Source organism: Eurosta solidaginis, chromosome 2 (assembly GCF_040869045.1).
Source record: "Eurosta solidaginis isolate ZX-2024a chromosome 2, ASM4086904v1, whole genome shotgun sequence".
Classification (NCBI taxonomy): Eukaryota; Metazoa; Arthropoda; class Insecta; order Diptera; family Tephritidae; genus Eurosta; species Eurosta solidaginis.
In genome coordinates, this window is record NC_090320.1 from 26,620,905 (window position 1) to 26,643,466 (window position 22,562).

The window sequence follows — 22,562 nt, forward strand, 5'->3', positions numbered from 1 at the left end:
TGAAACACTTCGAAATATTATCGATAAAGAAATTATCAAGATAAATTGTATCTCGTTTTAACCGAAATGAAAAGCTTTCGTTAACGTTAAAAACTTTAATTAAAACGTGATACTTTGTGTTTGAATTGTGCATTTTTTCAGACAACAATATATGCTATACACGTAAGCATTTGGTGAAATTTGAAGCTTATAGCTGTTAAAATGGAGTAGAAATTGCGAAAAGTTTCTTATCTGAACAATCGGTTGTATGAGATTTATACTATATATACAACGGTTCTCTGATTTTTTCAGACAACAATATATGCTATATACGTAAGCAATCGGTGAAATTTGAAGCTTATAGCTGTTAAAATGGGGTAGAAATTGCGAAACGTTTCTTATCTGAACAATCGGTTGTGGGGGATATATACTATATATACGACCGATCGCATCAATTTTTTCAGGCAACAATATGTGCAATATACGAAAGTATATGGTGAAGTTTGAAGCTTCAATCTGTTAAATTGGGTAAGATATTACAAAAATCCTCTTTTTCTGAAAAATCGGTTGTATGGAGGATATATGCTATAGTGGTCCGATCCGGTCGGTTCCGACAAATGTTTAATCGGACACCCAAATACATCCGCTCACCGAATTTTATCAAGATATCTCAAAAATTGAGGGACTAGTTTGCATACAAACGGACAGACGGACAGACGGACATGGCTAAATCAACTCAGCTCTTCAACCTGATTATTTCGGTATACTAAATGGTGGGTCTATCTATTTTCCTTTAAGGACTTACAATTTTCGGTTTCATGACGAAATTAATATACCATTTCATTTTCATGAAAGGTATAAAAATGCAATCAGCTTGGCTAATGCTTTCACCTTTAATGACTCCGCCATCAATCAGCTTTGCCAGCATTGTTTGAAATTAAAAATCAACATAAACGATTTGATTTCGTTTTGATATGGCAGAGAACGAAACAAAATCATTTCGTTAAATTGACGTTCTTAACGTTAATAAACGAAAAGAAATGACTTTGTTTCGTTTATTAACGTTAATTATCGTAACGAAATGATATCGGTTCGTTGGTTAAGCATCCCTGATTTATCCTAAGCTACTGTAGCAGCGATATAACTCATACCTCATTTAGGCGAGACGTGTTACCTATAATAACCAGAATATCATAGTGGACAAAAGCTGTTAGATAAAATTCAGAGTACGATCGAATACGGAGAGGCCTTTCTCTGCGCCTTGTAAGGCATCGAAGGCGCTTCGAAAATAAATCTCGTGAAAGCATATGTGGCTATTTAGAGTTGGAACGACTTTTTGTCAAACAAAATTATCTTTGAAACCAGAGCATTGAACAACGTAGTAGGATTCTCCCACCCGTTGTTTTCGAAACTACTCGACGGTTTTTTTTAAATTCAATAACTGTCGGTAATGTGTTATTATTTCAATGGCTAACGAAAGTGGGCGTTGTCACGCCCTACGGGAAGAAGTAGTTAATTTTTGTTATATTTTCGAATCTATAAGGCATAGATATAAAATATTTGAATATATGTGTCTTATACCAATTTCACACAGACAGCTTATTAAACAATTAGGCGCGCTTTGTACATTAAATGGCTTAAAAATAGTTAAAGTCTTTAGGCCCACTTGTAGAAGGCAGAGCTCAGATTGAAATTTAAAATTTGTATGTATGCAATCTATTTCAATTGGGTATTGTATTGGTAATCGTTTCAATTGGTTTCCTCATGGACGTTAGGGTGGTCCTTATAAATCAAGTAAACGATTTTTATCCCGATGGAAGCTGTTTAAGGGGTATCTCACAGGGGTCAAAGTAAAGATTTCCCTATAAAGACCAAAAAAATTCAAATTGAATTCGAACGACAAGCACCTTGCTAACCATGGAACGCTATTACCAGAAACCTGGGCATTCCAACAGACATCTGATTGATGAGCCAACACCGCCCAGGGGCTTAAGGAGCAATCTCCATAATCATTATGAGGAAATACGGCACCTATGAACACAGCCGTATGAAGCAAAAGAGCACAAGCAGGTCCTCAGTGATATCCACAAACAGGCGTCGAACCTCTATGTCGGGAATTGCCCGGCGTATCCACTTCTTAAAGAAAAATAGCCCAGAACTCGCGGAAGAGGAACGCACTCTCCCTAAGGAAACGTGCGTCACTCTAGCTCAACTTCGATCTGGATACTGTAATAGGTTAAACTCTACCTATACAGAATCATGTGCTGCTTGCAATGTGTCCCCACACAACACCAACCATCTCTTCAATTGTAAAGTGGAACCAACGCACACTGGCCGGTCTTATATGAAGTTGGTGGCCCAAAAAACTTCCAGTAGAGATATCAACGTTAAACTTTGGTCACGGCTTTACAAATATGTGACAATTATTTTTTCATAAAATTGGTGCGGGTGATACCTTCATACCAACCCACAACCACCCACTTTCACCGTATGCATACAATAAATAAAGAAAGAAATCGTTTGGTCTTTTTAAATTTCTATCGCAAATAAAATTTTTAATAGGATTAAATAAAGAAATTAAAGTTATTAAAAGATCTTGCATACATAACAATAACAAAACAACAGACACACACAAAAGTTTACATTTGCATATCGTCGACTGAATAAAATAATGTCGTATGTTACTTGTGAGCACATACAACATACGACAATAATTTATCAAGGTGACGCTATCAGAAAACTGTCGCAAAGCATAGTTAGTGGCAGATAGTGGCAGCTGATATTAACACTTTAGAATCTTAAAACTTTAACTAATAATCTAATCTAATTTTCTATTTTCTAAGATATATTATAAATGGGAAAGTTTGGATGTTAAGATGTTTGGATGTTTGGATGTTTGTCCAGACGTTTGTCTTTGTGACTCAATAACGCAAGAACGGCTGGACCGATTTGGATGAAATTTTGCACACATATAGCTAATAGTCTAGAAGGATCTACTAGCTATATATTTTTCAAAAGGGGCGTGGTCCCCGCCCCCTAGGAACAGTTATAATTTAATTATTATATTTTTTCGTCTTTGCGACTGAATCACGCCAGAATGGCTACACGGATTTTGATGAAATTTGGGACACAGACAGTAGTCTACTAGCGAAATTTTTTTCGAACATGGAAAGAGGGGTGGGGGTCCCACGACCCCTTCGAGAAATTATTTTTCATAATTTTTACACATTATAACTTTACGTATACTGGCCTTCACCAATATCACAGACTCAAGGGGTCAAATAAGTCGAGGGCTTACAAAGTAAGCAGTGACACCCTCCGCCCGCCCCCTTTATCTCCCCCTCTGGTGTAAAATACATAAATTGTTATAACTCAATATAAATTTTCTCCTAAATCAATAGTTTCTGGTATCTGGTACATACAGAACGAGATCTAGACAATTTTGGAGGAACGATCAGTGGTCCTCTCCTCTACTCCCGCCATCCGCCCTCCATCAATTGTTTTTATTAGCACGCTTTTATTAGCTTTACCTGTATGTTTCTATCTAACTTTTTATTCGCTCCAATGCGCCTGCTGCCTTATTAACATGGTTTTATAATTAGCTTCACCTTATTTGTAATCCCGTAAGGGTCATATCGAGACCCTTCCGGGATCATTTCTGGATGGTTTTCGGGATCGGTCCGGGATTACGCCGGGGTAATTTCGGGACTTTTTCGGGATCATTTTGGGACCCTTCCGGGATCATTTCTGTATAGTTTACGGGATCCGTCCGGGATCCCGTCGGGGTTATTTTGGAACATTTTCGGGACTATTCCGGAATCATTTCGGGACTATTTCGCGATCATTTGGGGACCCTTCCGGCATCATTTCTGGATGGTTTTCGGGATCCGTCCGGGATCTCGTCGGGGTCATATGGGGACTTTTTCGGGATCATTTGGGGGCTCTTCCGGCATCATTTCTGGATGGTTTTCGGAATCCGTCCGGGATATCGTCGGGGTCATTTGGGGACTTTTTCGGGATCATTTGGGGGCTCTTCCGGCATCATTTCTGGATGGTTTTCGGGATCCGTCCGGGATCTCGTCGGGGTCATTTGGGGACTTTTTCGGGATCATTTTGGGGCTCATCCGGCATCATTTCTGGATGGTTTTCGGGATCCGTCCGGGATCCCGTCGGGGTCATTTCGGGACTTTTTCGCGACTAATACGGGATCATTTGGGAACCCTTTCGGCATCATTTCTGGATGGTTTTCGAGATCCGTCCGGGATCCCATTAGGGTAATTTCGGGACTATTAGGGGATCATTTGGGAACCTTTCCGGCATCATTTCTGGATAATTTTCGGGATCCGTCCGGGATGCCGACGAGGTGATTTCGGGACTATTTCGGGATCATTTGGGATACCTACCGGCATCATTTCTGGATGGTTTTTGGGATTCGTCCGTGATCCCGTCGTGGTCCTTTCGGGATTTTTTTCGACTAATACGGGATCACTTGCGGACCCTTTCGGCATCATTTCTGGATAGTTGTCGGGATCCCGTCACGGTCATTTCGGGAATATTAGGGGATCATTTGAGGACCTTTCCGGCATCATTTCTGTATTGTTTTCGGAATCCTTTCGGGATCCCGTCAGGGTCATTTTGGGACTTTTTCGGGGCTAATACGGGATCATTTGGGGATCCTCTAGGGGTCGTTTCGTGACTTTTTCTGTTTTATTTCGGGATCATTTGGGGACCCTTCCGGCATAATTTCTTGATGGTTTGTCGGATCCATCAGGGTCATTTCGGGACCATTTTGGGATCATTTGGGGACCCTTCCGAGATCATTTCTGGATCCGTCCGGGATGCCGTAGGAGCCATTTCGGGATGTTTTGTTACTTTTCCGGGATAGTTTTTGGACCCTTCCGGGATCATTTCTGGATCTGTGCGGGATCCCATCTGGGTCATTTCCGGACTATTTCGGGATCATTTTGGGATCCTTCCGGAATCATTTCTGTATGGTTTTCGCGATCCGTCGTTGATTCCCTCGGAGCCATTTCGGAACCTTTTCTGGAGTATGTCGGGGTCATTTGGGGACTTTTTCGGGATCATTTGGGGCTCTTCCGGCATCATTTCTGGATGGTTTTCGGGATCCGTGCGGGATCTCGTCGGGGTCATTTGGGGACTTTTTCGGGATCATTTGGGGGCTCTTCCGGCATCATTTCTGGATGGTTTTCGGGATCCGTCCGGGATATCGTCGGGGTCATTTGGGGACTTTTTCGGGATCATTTGGGGGCTCTTCCGGCATCATTTCTGGATGGTTTTCGGGATCCGTCCGGGATCCCATCAGGGTAATTTCGGGACTATTAGGGGATCATTTGTGCACCTTTCCGGCATCATTTCTGGATAATTTTCGGTATCCGTCCGGGATGCCGACGAGGTCATTTCGGGATTATTTCGGGATCATTTGGGATACCTACCGGCATCATTTCTGGATGTTTTTTGGGATTCATCCGGGATCCCGTCGGGGTCATTTCGGGACTTTTTCTCGACTAATACGGGATCATTTGCGGACCCTTTCGGCATAATTTCTGGATTGTTGTCGGGATCCGTTCGGGATCCCGTCACGGTCATTTCGGAACTATAAGGGGATCATTTGAGGACCTTTCCGGCATCATTTTTGGATAGTTTTTGGAATCCTTTCGGGATCCCGTCAGGGTGATTTCGGGGCTTTTTCGGGATAATTTAAGGATGGCTTTCAGGATTCGTCCGGGAACCCGTTAGGGTAATTTCTGGACTTTTCCGAGACTATTTCGGGATCATTTTGGGACCCTCCCAAGATCATTTCTGGATGGATTTCGGGATTTGTCCGGGATGCCCTCAGGGTCATTTTGGGACTATTAGGTGAGCATTTGAGGACCGTTCCGGCATCACCTCTGGATGGTTTTCGGGATCCGTCCGGGATATCGTCGGGGTCATTTGGGGACTTTTTCGGGATCATTTGGGGGCTCTTCCGGCATCATTTCTGGATGGTTTTTGGGATTCGTCCGGCATCCCGTCGGGTTCATTTCGGGACTTTTTCTCGACTAATACGGGATCATTTGCGGGCCCTTTCGGCATCATTTCTAGATAGTTGTCGGGATCCGTTCGGGATCCCGTCAGGGTCTTTTCGGAACTATTAGGTGATCATTTGAGGAAATTTCCGGCATCATTTCTGGATAGTTTTCGGGATCCTTTCGGGGTCCAGTCAGGGTCATTTCGGGACTTTAGGGATCATTTAGAGATGGCTTTCAGGATTCGTCCGGGAACCCGTCAGGGTAATTTCTGAACTTTTCCGAGACTATTTCGGGATCATTTTGAGACCTTCCCAAGATCATTTCTGGATGGATTTTGGGATCAGTCCGGGATGCCGTCAGGGTCATTTTGGTATTAGGTGATCATTTGAGGACCTTTCCGGCATCACTTCTGGATGGTTTTCGGTATCCGATCAGGATCCCCTCGGAATCATTGCGGGACTTTTTCGGGATCATTTGGGGTCCCTCCCAAGATCATTTCTTGATGGATTTCGGGCTCTGTCCGGGTTCCCGTCAGGGTCATTTAGGGGTGCGTTCGAGATCCCGTCAGGGTCATTTCGGGACTTCTTCGGGACTATATCGGGATCATTTCTGGATGGTTTATGCGATCCGTCCATGACCCCTTAAGGGTCATTTCGGGACTATTAGGTGATCATTTGAGGACCTTTCCGGCATCACTTCTGGATGATTTTCGGTATCCGTTCGGGATCCCGTCGGAATCAATGCGGGACTTTTACGGAATAATTTGGGATTCCTTCCGGCATCATTTCTGGATGGTTTTCGGGATTTGTCCGGGATCCCGTCGGGTTATTTCGGGACCTTTTCGGGGCTAATACGGGATCATTTGGGGATCCTCTAGGGGTCGTTTCGTGACTTTTTCTGTATTATTTCGGGATCATTTTGGGACCCTTTCGGCACAATTTCTTGATGGTTTGCCGGATCCATCAGGGTCATTTCGGGACCATTTTGGGATCATTTGGGGACCCTTCCGAGATCATTTCTGGATCCGTCCGGGATGCCGTAGGAGCCATTTCGGGATTTTTTGTTACTTTTCCGGGATAGTTTTTGCACCCTTCCGGGATCATTTTTGGATATGTGCGGGATCCCATCTGGGTCAATTCCGGACTATTTCGGGATCATTTTGGAATCCTTCCGGAATCATTTCTGTATGGTTTTCGCGATCCATCGTGGATCCCCTCGGAGCCATTTCGGAACTTTTTCTGGAGTTATTCGGGATAATTTAGGGACCCTTCCTGGATATTTTCTGGATGGTTTTTGAGATCCGCCCGGGAGCCCGTCAGGGTCATTTCGGAACCTTTTCGGGATCATTTTGGAACACCTTCAGGGATCATTTCTGTGTGGTTCTCTGGATACGTCTAGAATCGTGTCGCTCTCATTTCGGGTTTTTTTGGGACTATTCGGGGAACTTTTGGAGACCCTTTCGGGGCATTTCTGGATGGTTTTCGGGATCCGTCCGCGATAGCGTTGGGGTCATTTCGTAGCTTTTTCTGGATAATTTCGGGATCATTTGGGATCCTATCAGGTTATCAGCTCATTTAGTTCTTTTTTTTACTCAATTACAAAAATAAAATGCATTAGACAGAAAACAAAATTTTAAACAGATAATAAGCAGGCTAACGCGAATAGCCCATATATTTAAAATTTTCCTTGCGGACGGGGCCGCGGGTAAAGGCTAGTAAGATATAAGTCCAACGTGAGGATCGGTGAGAAACCCAACTAAAACTTTAGCTGAAATTGAAATATTTGTACAACTAAACACTAATAAAGGCACTGGTGAAATTTTAAATAAAAAAAAAGAACACAACAAGCTAAAGACATTAAAATTATTTCAAAATGAAGTAAATACCTTTGGCTTCAACATTCATTTTTATTTATTTCAATACAATGATATTTCATCTTATAACTTTAAACGAGCAATTCTTGTTTGTTTGTATAGCCGAACGATCTCGGGAGCGGTTCAACCGATTTAAATGAGATTTGGCACAGAGATAATGTATCACCTTCTAAGACCTACCTAGGTGTTGCTACTCAGAATGTTTCACAAGGTTGCCACCTATTCGAAATTAAAAAAATTGCATGATATATGCCATTTAGGGTTGCCACCTATTCGAAATTAAAAAAATTGATATGCCGATATGGATATCAAACGAAAGGTATTTCACTCCGCATTACAATAGGGACATTTTTGAGTAGGGTTGTCATTTAGGGTTGCCACCTATTCGAAATTAAAAAGAAAATTGCATGGGATATGCCGATATGGGTATCAAACGAAAGGTATTTCACTCCGCATTACAATAGGAATATTTTTGAGTAGGGTTGCCATTTGGGGTTGCCACATATTCGAAATTAAAAAAATTGCATAAGCTATGCCGATATGGATATCAAACGAAAGGTATTTCACTCCGCATTACAATAGGGACATTTTTTAGTAGGGTTGCCACCTATTCGAAATGAAAAAAAATTACATGAGATATGCCGATATGGGTATCAAACGAAAGGTATTTCACTCCGCATTACAATAAGGACATTTTTGAAGAGGGTTGCGATTTAGGTTTGCCACCTATTCGAAATTTAAAAAAAATGCATGAGATATGCCAATATGAGTATCAAACGAAAGGTATTTCACTCCGCATTACAATAGGAATATTTTTGAGTAGGGTTGCCATTTGGGGTTGCCACATATTCGAAATTAAAAAAATTGCATAAGATATGCCGATATGGATATCAAACGAAAGGTATTTCACTCCGCATTACAATAGGGACATTTTTTAGTAGGGTTGCCACCTATTCGAAATGAAAAAAAATTACATGAGATATGCCGATATGGGTATCAAACGAAAGGTATTTCACTCCGCTTTACAATAAGGACATTTTTGAAGAGGGTTGCCATTTAGGTTTGCCACCTATTCGAAATTAAAAAAAAATTGCATGAGATATGCCGATATGAGTATCAAACGAAAGGTATTTAACTCCGCATTACAATAGGGACATTTTTGAGCAGGGTTGCCATTTATGGTTGCCACCAGTTCGAAATTAAAAAAAAGAAACGTTGCCAGCACAACGAAACGTTGCCGAGCAAAGCTCGGTCGCCCAGATACTGTATTCTTAAATAGCTTAAACTTGCACTTTATTTTTAACTTGCTCACACTGCAAAAACCAACTAATACCATAAACTCACTTTTGAAGCTATTCTTAACGAGTGCAGTGAGAACACAACAAAAACAAATATACCTTTTAAAAGGCTGTTCTAAAGAGAGATACTAAGGACACAAATTTATGACTTTGATGTTTCCATTTTTGGTCTATGGAACCGACCACTGTGCAACGCCTCTAACACCCCTCTCACTATGGTCCACCCCTGTTGAAACTGCAAGTTTCCTTGGACTCCTATTAGAGATCATTGATGACAATTTGTGAACGGTCGCATCTATTGGATGGGGCCAAGCACTGCTACAACAACAACAACGAACGAAGCTACTTTGATTGATAACGCTCAATTTTTGCATAGAATTTTTTTCGTAGCCCAAATTGTTTGAAATGGTGTAGTGTTATGCTAGAAGCATTTGATACATTTGTTTCACACAAGAATTTTAGATAAGTAAAGTACTTATTACCACTAAATATCTTCAAGACTTTATGGAGCATAGGCGCGCCCAAGCTATTCCAAATATAGCTAACATAATAACAAACAATTTATATGCAGGGAAATAAATCTTAAATTTACACAATGTGATTTACAATACGTAAAAACCGCGTAGCCTTAAATAATGATTCGTTATCGATAGCCCCGACTACGTTGAGAGGTTATTGCTTGAACATTGGATTTAACGAATTTTATTAATGATAATAAACCTTATCGTGCATGATTAGCTTAAATGCTTTTGTCTAGAAGAAGCCAAAACAAAAATGCGGTTGATGTTGACTTGAAATAGACTGCATTGCAAGGTGTGGTGGGTGATAAAGGCCAGAGCTCTTCGCGATCTTTCCTATGGATCCGAAAACAACCACGCCCACTTTCAATATAAGAGTACAATAAGGCGTATTGGAGGCACATATATCGTGATATCTCTGTAATTTGTAAAGATAAAATGCTAAGATTATAGAGAACCAATCTTTTAGGTAGACTTAAAATAAATATTAACACATTTTTTAAACTGGTTGTGGCAACGCTCGACAATATCTAGATAACAAATTCAAATTTAACCTATCCATCTTGATCTCCAACATTGACTTCGGTTCCACACATCACACAAACTAACTCTTAAGATATTCAACGAACTCGTTGTGCAGACTATAGGATTACAGAGTACCATTTACATCAATTCTACTCACCTGTGATATTTTACGATGTGGATTTTGTTCAAAAGCCGGATTATCGTATGCACCAATATGTCGACTCTCACTTGCCGGATCTGAAACAATGCTAACTTTACGTTTTGATTGACTATCGATAACGATGGTATTTTTGTAAGAAGCGACATCATTAGAACCAAAATGATTGCCAGCTGGCGCTGTATTAATAACTGAGATCTCTGCATTGGGCACAATTGCGGCTGCTGGTGCCAATAACGGCATTGGCACGGTAAGCGTGTTATGATTGTTGTTGTTATTGTTCGAGTTGATAGGAATGCCTGCATTAACATTTCCATCATTTAATGTTGTTAACAGAGTTCCACCATTGGGTTGACCATTAGTCAGGATATCGGGCGCAGTTTCTGCGCGTTCAGTCATATTTTTATTACTCTGTAAAGTGAAATGAATAGAAAAAACATAAAATATTTATGAAGGAAGAAATAAACACAAAAACAAGTAGTAGCACTTTTAGTTTGTAGCTTAAGTGTGTCTAATTTAGCTTAGCACGTATGTTAATTAATATGTCATTTATGTAAATTGCAAAATATGTATGCAATATGCCTACTGTTTATGTATGTATGTATATGCATTTAGTAGTTAAGCACAGATTTATACTGGTATAAAGTAGCTTAAGTATGTTATTAAGTATCTACTTATATAGGGTGTTGCAGAAAGCTTACTGTTATTTTTGCTTTGTTGTCACTTGACAGCTGTCACATGTGACAATTGAGAGTATGTCATACCGAATTTTCGTTGGTTCGGGGGTCTTCCAAATGTTTTGGTGAGCTTTACCGATGCTGATGATCCTTTGCCGGTTATTTATCCGGTAAGTACCGAAAAAAAGTACCATTAAGGTACTACCCCGACCATCTGGCGAACGATTTGATATAAATTTAACGCCCGGACCCGTGCCATCTTGCGTAACCAATATAAAAGTCTCTTATCAAATATCAACAGAAATCAGCTGTTTTATTAACTTACCGCGTGCGCTGCCATCTAGCGTATAACAGCAACTGCCGGCAATCAATTAAAACTTACAACTTGCGCTGCCATCTAGCGTACAATAGCAACTACCGGTAATGCAGTGCAAATATTCACAAGATTTTTTTGTGTGCTCACAATCGTTTATTTTCAACAAATTATTTTAATAAAATATAGCAAAACGAAAGCACTACGACCAAAATTGCCCAAAGCTCGCTAATAGCCCGAATCTCCATCTTTACAACCAAAACTTTATTTATAGATTTGGATTCCAAATAAGAGGGGAAAAGGGACATTAAAACAGCAATTAGAAATAATATATGTGATGATCGGTTAAAGATGGTTTGTAATCGTATAAAGAAATCATGATAGGCTTCCTGACTATCAGAAATATAGAACGTTTTTGATTGAGCCATATCTGACCGTGTCCTTCTGCCAGTGCGTACTTTACAACACTAGGTTGAATTGGCCCGTCCGTGAGGCCGCGCATAGATTGGAAAAGTCCAAAGTGCTACCAGAAGTTTGTTAAACGGCCAAACTAAAAAACCCTATCAGAAACCAGGACCATTTTTACTTCCTTTATATTAGGTCGGTTGAATGTTTGTCCGCTTTTCATACAAATTTTGCAATCGATTTTTAAGTAACTTCTCATTGAGCTACAAACGTGAAACTTTACACAAAGCTTAGAACACAGTGACAATGCAACAAAAAGAAAATATCCGTTAGGTGGCGCACGGATCGAAATAATTAGATAAGAATTTGAAAAATTTCAAACCAGCTTTTAAGTAACTGCTCTATGAGCAAGGGAAGAAATTTTGGATTGATTTTTATGTAAGTTCTCATTGAGCTACAACTGTAAAACTTCACAGGTAGGATAAGACGCCGACCAAATTTAAGAAAAGGAGAAAAAATTCCGTTAGGTGGTGCATGGATCGAAATATTTAGATAAGAATTTGGAAATTTGGTATTTTGAGATCGATTTTAAAGTAACTTTAATTGAGCTACAAACATGAAACCTCAGAGACAGGTTAAGACACCGTGACAAAGGAAGAAAAGGAGAAAAAAATCCGATAGGTGGCGCACGGATCGAAAAAATGAGATAATAATTTGGAAATTTGAAACCAGGTTTTAAGTAACTTCTCGATGACCTAGAGGCTAAAAATTTATAATGTAATTCAGAGTTCGATGACAGCCGATGACACAATACAAAAAGTTTCGCTGGGGAGTGCACGGACTGAGATATTTAGAAAAATCAAACGGAATGGAGGGAATTTTGGGATTAATTTTTTTGTAAGTTCTCATTGAGCTTGTAAGAAAAGGAGAAAATAAAAATAAAGTAAAAAAATTTTAAGTATTTCCTTTATATAAAAGGACAAAAATTAGCGAAAAATATCTCCTTATATAAAGACATATTCTTGCTAAACTTTGATTTTTCAATTTTGACTTAGGAATTGCAAAAATATTTATGAAATGTAAAAATATAAAAGTGAAGCGCATATTACTTGGATTGGAAAGTTGGTAGGAAAGGAGATATTATTAGTCAATCAATTGCGCAAGAATATGTCTTTATATAAGGAGACATTTTTTGCTGATTTTTGTCCATTTATATAAAGGAAGTGCTTAAATTTTTTTTAATTTTATTTTTATTTAACACAACAATTTGAACGAAAATTTAGATATCTTTATCAAAGTTGTTATACCGGCTTATTTGAACTCAGAATACAGTGATATTAAAAATTTGAGAAATCGTATAATAACCACGCCTATTTTTTCAATATCGAAAATTTCGAAAAAAAGGAATAAATGCGACATATCCTGAAAAAAAAAAAAAACACATAAAGTGATGAAACTTGGTGAATGTATTGATATTATGACGCAAAATAAAAATCTAGTAAAATTTTGGAAAATGTATATATCAAACTGTAATCTGGCTTCTTGCTTCTTGGTATTACATATATGTGCCTGAGCAATATTGGTTGACGACCACGCCCACTTTGCAAAAAAAAAAGCTCACACTATCTTACAGCCTTTAGGGACTATAAGTGGACTCAACTCATCACTTTATTCCGTGTAAACATACATATAAATGTAAGGAGCGATATACCCTTGACGAGATTTAGCCCCACCTCCTCCTCTAACCTAAATTTTTTATGCCAACTCCGAATGCAAGCAGATGAATTTTCGTTGAAAAATATAATCGAATTGCTTGCCAAACCACTACCAAGTGGCGACCTCGCTTCAAAATTTCTTTTCAATTGGAAAAAACGTTTTGATGTTGCCTGTCCCGGGCTTTGAACACATGGTCTTGGGTGTGGTAGGCGAAGCACGCTACCTTCAAACCCCAGCCTCATGACTGGAACATGGAAACGCCGAAGCACACTAATATTACAATCCAGCCTTATGGCTGAAGCATGGAAAACCAATGGAAACCCTTTCCTGCAGTTCTTAACCATGAAGGAACTTTTCGATTGGAGTGATTTTGATTTTATGATGGGAACGATTTTAATATCTTATCGCTAGGAAAAAGCTGACTTCTTAAACACATACGATCCGGTGTGAAGTTAAGTAATAGCGTTACTTGTTTCAAAAAAACGCTTAGCAACGATATTGCACCAAATGAGGCAAAACATCAACTCTTGATAAATCTTCCGTGGATTCTTTAACATTCTTTACTTGCAGAATCTGAGCAGTTAATCTTCAAGGACCTAAAATACTTCACCTGTTGTTGTTGTTGTAGCAGTGCTTCGCCCCATCCAATAGGTGCGACCGAACTCTAACGGAAGTCCAAGGAAACTTGCTGTTTCAACAGGGGTGAACCATAATGAGAGGGGTGTTAGAGGATTTGGTTCCACAATACAGTTAAAGAGATGGTTGCTGTCATGGGGACACATTACAAGCAGGACATATGTTTTGTATGTCGAGGTTGATTCTGGGTTGGTAAGAGTTTAACCTGTTACAGTATCCAGATCAAAGTTGGGCTAGAGTGACTCGTTTTTCCCTAGGTAGAGTGCGTTCCTCCCTGCTAGTTTTGGATATTGTTCTTTGAGTACAAGAGTCACTGGGCAATTCCTGGCATAGAGGTCCGTCACCTGTTTGTGGAGTTCACTGAGGACCTGCATGTGTTGTTTAGCTTCATACGGCTGTGTTCTGCCGTATTTCCCCATAATGCTTATGGAGATGACTCCTTAAACCACTGGGCGGTGTATGCTCATCAATCAGATGTCTGTTGGGATGTCCAGGTTTCTGGATATTCAATAGAAAAGACTTCACCTCGTCATCTTCTATGCAACAAACACTGTATAAACAGGCGCACCACATGTATTCTCTTCGGGCTTTAGCGAACTAAGGTAGATCAGCAAAGCATTTGGGAGAAGGTGGTTTGAACACGAAGATCTTGTAATTCCCCGAAAATAGAATAAGCTCAGTGTTATTGTGGCTTACAGCTTGTTCGTCGCCTAGCCACTGTGGCCAGCTATCTCAGCAAAGGGTTCCATAAGGATTGCTAGGTACACTTGGCAGTCCCTGCATTCAAGGTCTTAAACTAGTTAGTTTGCGAATACGGTAGAGGCCAGCGGACTTTTCCCCACCGATTTTTCTCTGAACTGCACACAGTATATGGAGATCGATCCAGCGCTCAAATGTGTTAAACAGGAATGTGCTCTTACCCGCCTTCGGCATTATTTCGAACAACTTAACTTGTTGAGCAAACAAATGTTGAAAATTCGAAATAAGAAATTAGAACTTTTCAATGCTTCGACACTTCCTGATTTTTTGATGGGTTTGCTAGCTTTAGTTGCAGTGTTCAGTTAGTCTTTTGAAAAAATAAAAAAGAAAATCATATATATTAGTTCTAATTGCTGTTTATGTACGGGTCCCTTTTTTGCTCTTATTTGGAATCCAAATCTATAAATACAGTTTTGGTTGTAAAGATGGAGATTCGGGCTATTAGCGAGCCTTGGGCAATTTTGGTCGTAGAGCTTTTGTTTAGCTATATTTTATTGACATAATTTGCCAAAAATAAACGATTGTGAGCACACAAAGAAATCTATTTGTCCTATGGCACTATTGTGAATATTTGCACTGCATTACCGGCAGTTGCTCTCATACGCCAGATGGCAGCGCAAGCTGTAAGTATTAATTGATTGATAGAACAGCTGATTTCTGTTGATCTTTGATAAGAGACTTTTAGATTGGTTGCGCAAGATGCGCACGGGTACGGCTCGTAAAAATAAAATATCGATTAGCTTTTAATTTATTTTTTTTTTTTTCATTTGAGCGAAAACTTCAATGAATTCCGTAACTAAATCTATGCAAAAATAATATCAAAAACTTATTCGAAAAATTTCTTTTATGAAAGAAAATCTGAAACACCAAAAAAACATTTCTCGATGCGAATTTTGAGTGCTTCGCTGGAATAAAATTGAGTGAGCAAATAAAATATTGAAAACTCGCAATTTTTAATGCAGACTTTTTAACACAGAAGTGTTATTTCGATTTTGGAATGGCGCTGTACAATTTTAGTTGCAGAATTAGGAAGAAAATAAAACATATCGATTAGCTTCTCATTTTCGTTCAGTTGAGAAAAAACTTCAACAAATTCTGTAACTAAGCCTATGCAAATCAATATTGAAAACTTATTCGAAAATTCAATAAGAAAATCTGAAACAGCATTCAGAAAAAGTTTTTTCAAAAGTTAATGCAAATTTCGGAAAATTTCGAAAATTTTATAAGTGTTCAAAGTTATTTGTTTTATATTGAAAAAAGAAAAAACTGAAACATTATTTAGAAAAAATTATTTCGAAAGTTAATGCGAATTTCGAAGGACATAACGTGTATTTAGAATTTATTGGGCTATAAGAAATTCAAACAAAATATCGAAAATTCGTAATAAAAAATTTAAAATTTTTAATGCAGAATTTTTAACACTTCTTTTTTCCCAATCTGAGAAGGAGTTGCATAGTTTCAAAAACAGAATTTTTATTTTTTTTTTCTAAAATTAACGAAAATAAACCAGAAAATATTTGTAAAAAATGTTGTTGTTAGTTTCGTGCTCGCAACTACACCCTCTCAAACGAACTTTTTATGACAGCTGCTTGTCACTTGCTAAAAATTTAACCAAAGAACGCATGACATTGAAATTAATACAACAAAATTATCGATTTGCTTTTTTTTGATCATCGTTAAAAAAAATTTTTTTTTTCTTTTAATTTCTACAGTTCAAAATATTTCCCAGGTAGGGTTTAGATGAATTTTTAAGAACACTTACAGATTTTCTAAGTTGTTTTTTTTTATTTTGTTGTAAAAAAATTCACAAGTTTTTTGTATAAACTTCTAATGCAACACCCTTTGTAATGCGAAATTGAAGACACTTGGAACAATAGCAAAGCTTTTAATGACCTCTGTTGACCGTCATTCTTCACTTACGATATGATAAACGTCCGAACGCATCACTAATCACTTTTTTTAAGTACAACAACAACTTAATGTGTATGTATGTATGTTTTTCTGGTATGTAGATCGCACGCAGGTGATGACCGTCAAGCGTTGATTGATTTTAGAATCCGTTGTGTTCACCGTTTAATATCGAAATAAGTAAGCGAATCTGTTCCATAGCCAATATGAGCCTAAAAAACACCTTGTCGTATGTATGTAAGCAGGTATGTAAGAACTCTAGCACAATTACTACAAAGTTAATAGGCATGAGTAACAACAAAAAGTATACATTTGTATGTATGTATGTTTGTAAGCGGTACTTAAGAAATTAGCACTTTTATATATCCGAAATAAGTTGAAATAACACAAAAACAAGTGCTAACATTAATTAGCGTTGATTTGTATATACAACAATAATAAGATATTAATAAACAACAACAATTTGCAGCAACAGTAATTTGTATGCAATTATCATTTGATCACCACCGATGTGATCTGATCTGATTTCTGTACGCCACTATCCTCGCTTAATAATTAACTTGGACTATGATGTTGTGCTGTCACTGCTGGATCATATAAGTTTACAATTGTTGTTGTTTTTCATTTTTTCTTTCTTCTTCATTTTTTATGCCAAGCTGTGCTCTTGTGTAACGGCATGAATGGAGCGAGATCCATACAGACAATCAAAATGATAAGCACCCAAGAAGAAATTGATTGAGTCATGTCATATCGTCCTTGTGTCGGGGCGTTAGCTTGAGCAAGAGTTGAGGTATCTAGTACACAGATTTACCCGTAACTACTGGTTACCAGTAACTATAACATGAGATTTTCTTGTGTCCACCGTGTAGTCTAAACAGACAGTTCTTTGGGCGCTTGGTCCTGCTCTAGTTGTTGTGGAGTGAAAGTCTCCTAACATTCCACATAGTAATTCCCAATGTGCTTTCTCAGTGAAGGCAAATCCAAATCACTGTTTGCCTTTCGCATGAGTAGCTACAATGCTTCCTGGCTCTACTTCAAAGCAAGGACAATTCATCTAAGTACTGCCATTATTTATTTACTACCGTGAATGAAATATTTCTAACATGAAGGCTCGTCATCGGAGCGTGGCTGTTGCAAAAAAAAAAAAACAAGTCATTGAGTTGTGGATAAGTCTCGTTTATTTTTCTTCGAATGGATCTACTTCTATTAGAAGATGCTTTACAAAGCCTACCGGCGTCGAATCCTTGCTCGTAGAAGTAACTTTGTATATTTCTGTTTTACCACAGCTTGACGTCTTTGCCTTTGAAGTAGGCATACTGAAAACTACGAAAACAGCGGGAAGGATATTGTGAATTCCCGGGATGAAAAGTAGTTGCAGGATTTTATACTCCATTTCACTTTGTTAGATGTCCCAAGGAGTACAGCTTGGTTGTGTTTGATAGCTGCTTTTGGTGGATGATTGGCTGAACCGAGCGTGCGTGTGTACTAAAACGTCTAATACTTCCAGGTTAGATGATGCCCAGTCCGTTTTGGGCTTTTGTATGTAGCTTGGAAGTGGGTGCAGATAGTTTTTGAAGGGAGAAAAAAAGTTCTTCGAAGAGTCGTGTTACGTCTTTTTTATAGCACGTACATATGCCCCATTCCGGTGAGTTTCGCTTGCTTCAAAAGCTTCCTATTGTAGTCTACTTTTTTTGATCGAATTTCTTCAACGTTACAGGACTGTATTGCGAACGAAGAGGGAGCTCTTCATGAGAGTTTGCTTTGTTTTCAGAATAGAAGCGATCTTCACTAGTTGCTATCGATCAGCCAAACATTCTTGAGAGGTATGTCTATAGATATATAGATAGATTCAGATAGAGTATAATAATTTTAATTATTCGCATAAGAAGAAGAAACTTATTTTTATGTAACCAAAAAGCAGCTCTTATTTTATACATAGCGGTCTTTCATTTGACTCGAAAAGAGTTAAGGGAGAAATTTAGAACATTTTTGGTCTTTGAGGTCGATTCTTTTCGTTAAGTCTCTTGTTTTTTTTTTATATATATATTTACTGCTTTGGCTTCCGGAACTCTATTGGCCATTTAAGCTTGTCAAGATCCAGTCAAGTTCTTTCAACTAAAAAGTTCTAACCTATTTCCCTCTAAGTTATGTTTTTTTTTCTATCTCACTACTGTATTCGTCTTTTCATAGATCGAGCTATATAAAAAGACTCCGGACTCCGAAGTCAAGTCAATTGAGTCAAAAAATATATTAATAAAATCAATTGAGTTCGAATAGGCAAGCTGATTTGTTTTAAATCTATAAAGAAAAAGGTTTAAGCACCAAGTGCTCGTGAAGCTCGATGTGTTTTTAAGTTAACTAGAGCCCGCCCAGGGGTTAAAGATACAACACAACAGAGGTAACTTTACAAGGAACACAGTTTCGGGATTTTTGGGAAGAACTTCGTCGGCTTCTCATCGATAACAACCCATGTTGTTTTATAATCGGCTTATTATTGATAACGATAATTGTCGTCGACTTATCGATTTGTAATCGGCCTGTTATTGTCGAGATTGGTTTCTTATTGGTTTGTTACTTAGGGTTACAAATTTGTCAATTTTATTACATTTTTTTTTATGTTGTTTTATTTTATTCTATTTTGTGTCCTTTTATTTTATTTCATTTTATTTTTAACTATTTTATTTTGTTTCATTTTATTTTGTTTTATTTTATTTTTTATTTTCATTTATACTTATTATTAAGAAATCATGAGCTTAACACCGGCTTATAATAATTGAATATTCAATTATTATGTTTTTCTAAGAGAAACTGAAAAGAAAGAAAGAAACATTACTGGCATATTGCGATGGTACCATGCATGGACAAATACAAGCAGGATAGCCTAGTGGTTAAGGCAACTGCAGTTTCACCGTGTGATTCGCTGTTCGAATCTCGGTGAAACCCTTGATAACATTACGAAATTGCCTGACGATGAATTCGTGTCGGTTTTCGAAATGGTACCATCGCAATATGCCAGTAAACGCTTCTTTCTTTCTCTCCAGTTTCTCTTAGAAAAACATACTAATTGAATATGCAACTATTATAAGCCGGTGCTAAGCTCATGAATTCTTAATAATAAGTATAAATTGAACACACCATTAAAAGAAACAATCATAAATTTTCATTTATTTTATGTTTTTCTACCTCATTTTATTTTGTTTAATTTTTTGTTTTATTTTATTCTTTTTATTTTGTTTAATTTTATTTTATTTTTATTTTATTTTACGGTATTTTATTTTATTTCATTTAATATTATTTTTTTTATTATTATTTTTTTTAATTTAATAAATTTTTGTTAGTTTTTCCATTTTATTTATTTAACTTTTTTGTCTTGTTACAACCAACAAAATCCTAAAAAATAAACAAATTTTAATTAAAACAAAAAGCAGTGTATACATCTCTTCGTGCACTTGCATCCAAACAAATTTTGTATATGCTCAGAAACTTTTATTTATATGTAGCTGACATGTTGACCTTGAGTTGCTGTGCGATTTCGCTCATATCAACTCTGCCACGTACATTGTTGCCACCATATGTTAGTCATGATTTCTCTTTCGTTCTCTATTACTCCATACATCATACCAATACCACACATTACGCCTACGCCAACACAATAGAGTTTACCAACACCCCACGCTGCGTAAATGCCATTCTTCATAGATCCCCCATTTGCCATCCCCCACTTACAAAGATTGTGCTTACGCTTACGCTTACACCTTACGCTTATGTTAACACATCAAAAAATTAATCAGTGAACTAATTATAACTGCGGCGCAAGGACAGATCAATAAGCGAAAGAAAAATTTAGCGAATTACTTCGAGCGTCAATTATGTGTGGAGTGTTAAATAATTATATGTTAATATAAAATAATGAAAAAAAAAAAAATTTTTAATTAAACGGTTTTATTGAAAACAATACTTACATTAAGTAAAAATAATACTAAAAGCTAGAAAATAATTGGGTAGGCCCTAGGTACTAGTCATCACACTCCTCAATCTAGGGCGTTGATCAGGCAATTAAATAAAAGCGTTGGACGCGTCAAATTTCTATTGATAGTCATGAGGAAGACCAACTGAACCTTAATCAGGTTATGCTACGCCTCACATTTTTAGAAATTTCACGCTCCCAACGCTTTTATTTTAGTTATTTCTCATTCTGTTTAGTTCATTTAGTGACTCATTATTACAAGGACTCTTTCCTGACAATTTGTTACAATCTAAGTCCTCAATACATAATCCTTCCAAATACTTTACGCAACTCGGCGCCACGTATGCTGTCCCTCCTCGAACTCCAAAGTATTTTGATGTTACTTCTACCGGACGCTATGTATGTATATGAGCCAAATCGGACCACAAATACAATTTTTTAATATCTCGATCCTTGCGCCAACTGGCGGCAATTTTTTTTTTCATAGATCGTTTTCTATTCATGTATGTATTATGTGTTCCAAATATGAGCCCAATTGGACCACAAATACGATTTTTTGGAATATTTCGATCCATGCGCCACCATCGGGTTTTGAACTATATTCCAAGTTTCAAGCTTGTAGCTTATAGGGAAGTTACTTATATTTTAATTACAAAATTCGTAAACAACGGCCGGCCGCTACACAGAGTCAAGCTAAATAAAACCGTTTAAAAACACACAGCTGGATATATACGGAAGTTTTTTTTCATAGGTCGCTTTCTATTCATGTATGTATTATGTGTTTCAAATATGAGCCAAATAGGACTACAAATACGATTTTTCTTAATATCTCGATCCTTGCGCCACCTAGCGGCGAATTTTTTTTTCATAGCTCGCTTTCTATTCATGTATGTTAAATGTGTTCCATATATGAGCCAAATCGGACCACAAAACGATTTTTTGAAATATTTTGATACATGCGCCACCTATCGGAGTTTTTTCTTATTATTGCATTATCATGGGGTTCTGAACTATATTCCAAGTTTCAAGCTTGTAGCCGACTGGCCAGCCGCTACACAGAGTCAAGCTAAATACAACCGTTTAAAAACACACAGCTGGGTATATACTAAAGTTCGGCTTCCGTCAGCTTTGTATTTCCTACCTTTTCTTTTTCCTTTCTTTCAAAGGCGAATACATTTTTTTTGTTTCGCCTTAATTTTGTATTTAAACTTAATTAATTTGTTTATTTCTAGTCGCTAATTAGCTTTTGATGCTTGCTGGTTCTCCGCGCGACATTAAAATTGCATTTTTTTGTTTTTAATTAACTGTTTGTTTGGGTTTTTTGGTTTTTTATTTCTTCCAAGTCTTACGACGTAAAATGTCACGTGAGTAGTATTCTATGTATCCAGTTTTAGCTTAATTATATGTAAATACAGATTTATATTGTTTTTGTTATTTTGTGTGCTTGTTTTGTTAAAATTGGTTTTCTCTAATGAAATTATTAATTTGCGAATACTAATTGAAGCATAAGACAGCACTTATTAAGTTATATGTAAATTTCTTAATTAGGTTTTTTTTTCTTTTAAGAATCGCCGACGACACCTCTTTCTTAATTTGATTTGCAGATAAATACATTTTCATTTCTTCTAAAAAAATGTATTTTACCAAAAGGTATTCAGCAACAAATACGTTAGGGGGTGCTTTAGGAACCAGTTTATAACTAGCTGTAACTAGTTACGATGTAAACAAAAATAATTTTAATTCATTAAAATAAGCTGCTTTAAATAAAGCGTTTTTTCATTTGACGACTGGAAGGGTGGGCG

At 37.6% G+C, this 22,562-nt stretch overlaps 2 protein-coding genes across 4 annotated transcripts in view; one reads left to right on the top strand and one right to left on the bottom strand.

The window, feature by feature from the left end:
- Nha1 (Na[+]/H[+] hydrogen antiporter 1) overlaps positions 1 to 22,562 on the bottom strand; it is a 160,212-nt gene that overhangs the window by 91,094 nt on the left and 46,556 nt on the right. Inside the window, exons 1-2 of one of the 3 annotated variants that reach the window (XM_067764732.1) lie at positions 16,806 to 17,351; positions 10,380 to 10,790 (exon numbers count right to left, since the gene is read on the bottom strand). In XM_067764732.1, the coding sequence (XP_067620833.1) occupies positions 10,380 to 10,790; positions 16,806 to 16,829 (435 nt within the window). In that variant the 5' untranslated portion in view covers positions 16,830 to 17,351. Of the gene's footprint in view, positions 1 to 10,379; positions 10,791 to 16,647; positions 16,779 to 16,805; positions 17,352 to 22,562 lie in introns of those variants that run through there. The other 2 variants (XM_067764735.1, XM_067764734.1) reach the window with 2 other exon arrangements.
- Nlg2 (Neuroligin 2) overlaps positions 21,922 to 22,562 on the top strand; it is a 179,402-nt gene continuing 178,761 nt past the window's right edge. Inside the window, exon 1 of the mRNA XM_067764725.1 lies at positions 21,922 to 22,124. The gene's annotated coding sequence lies outside the window, so the exon portion shown is untranslated. The remainder of the gene's footprint in view (positions 22,125 to 22,562) is intronic.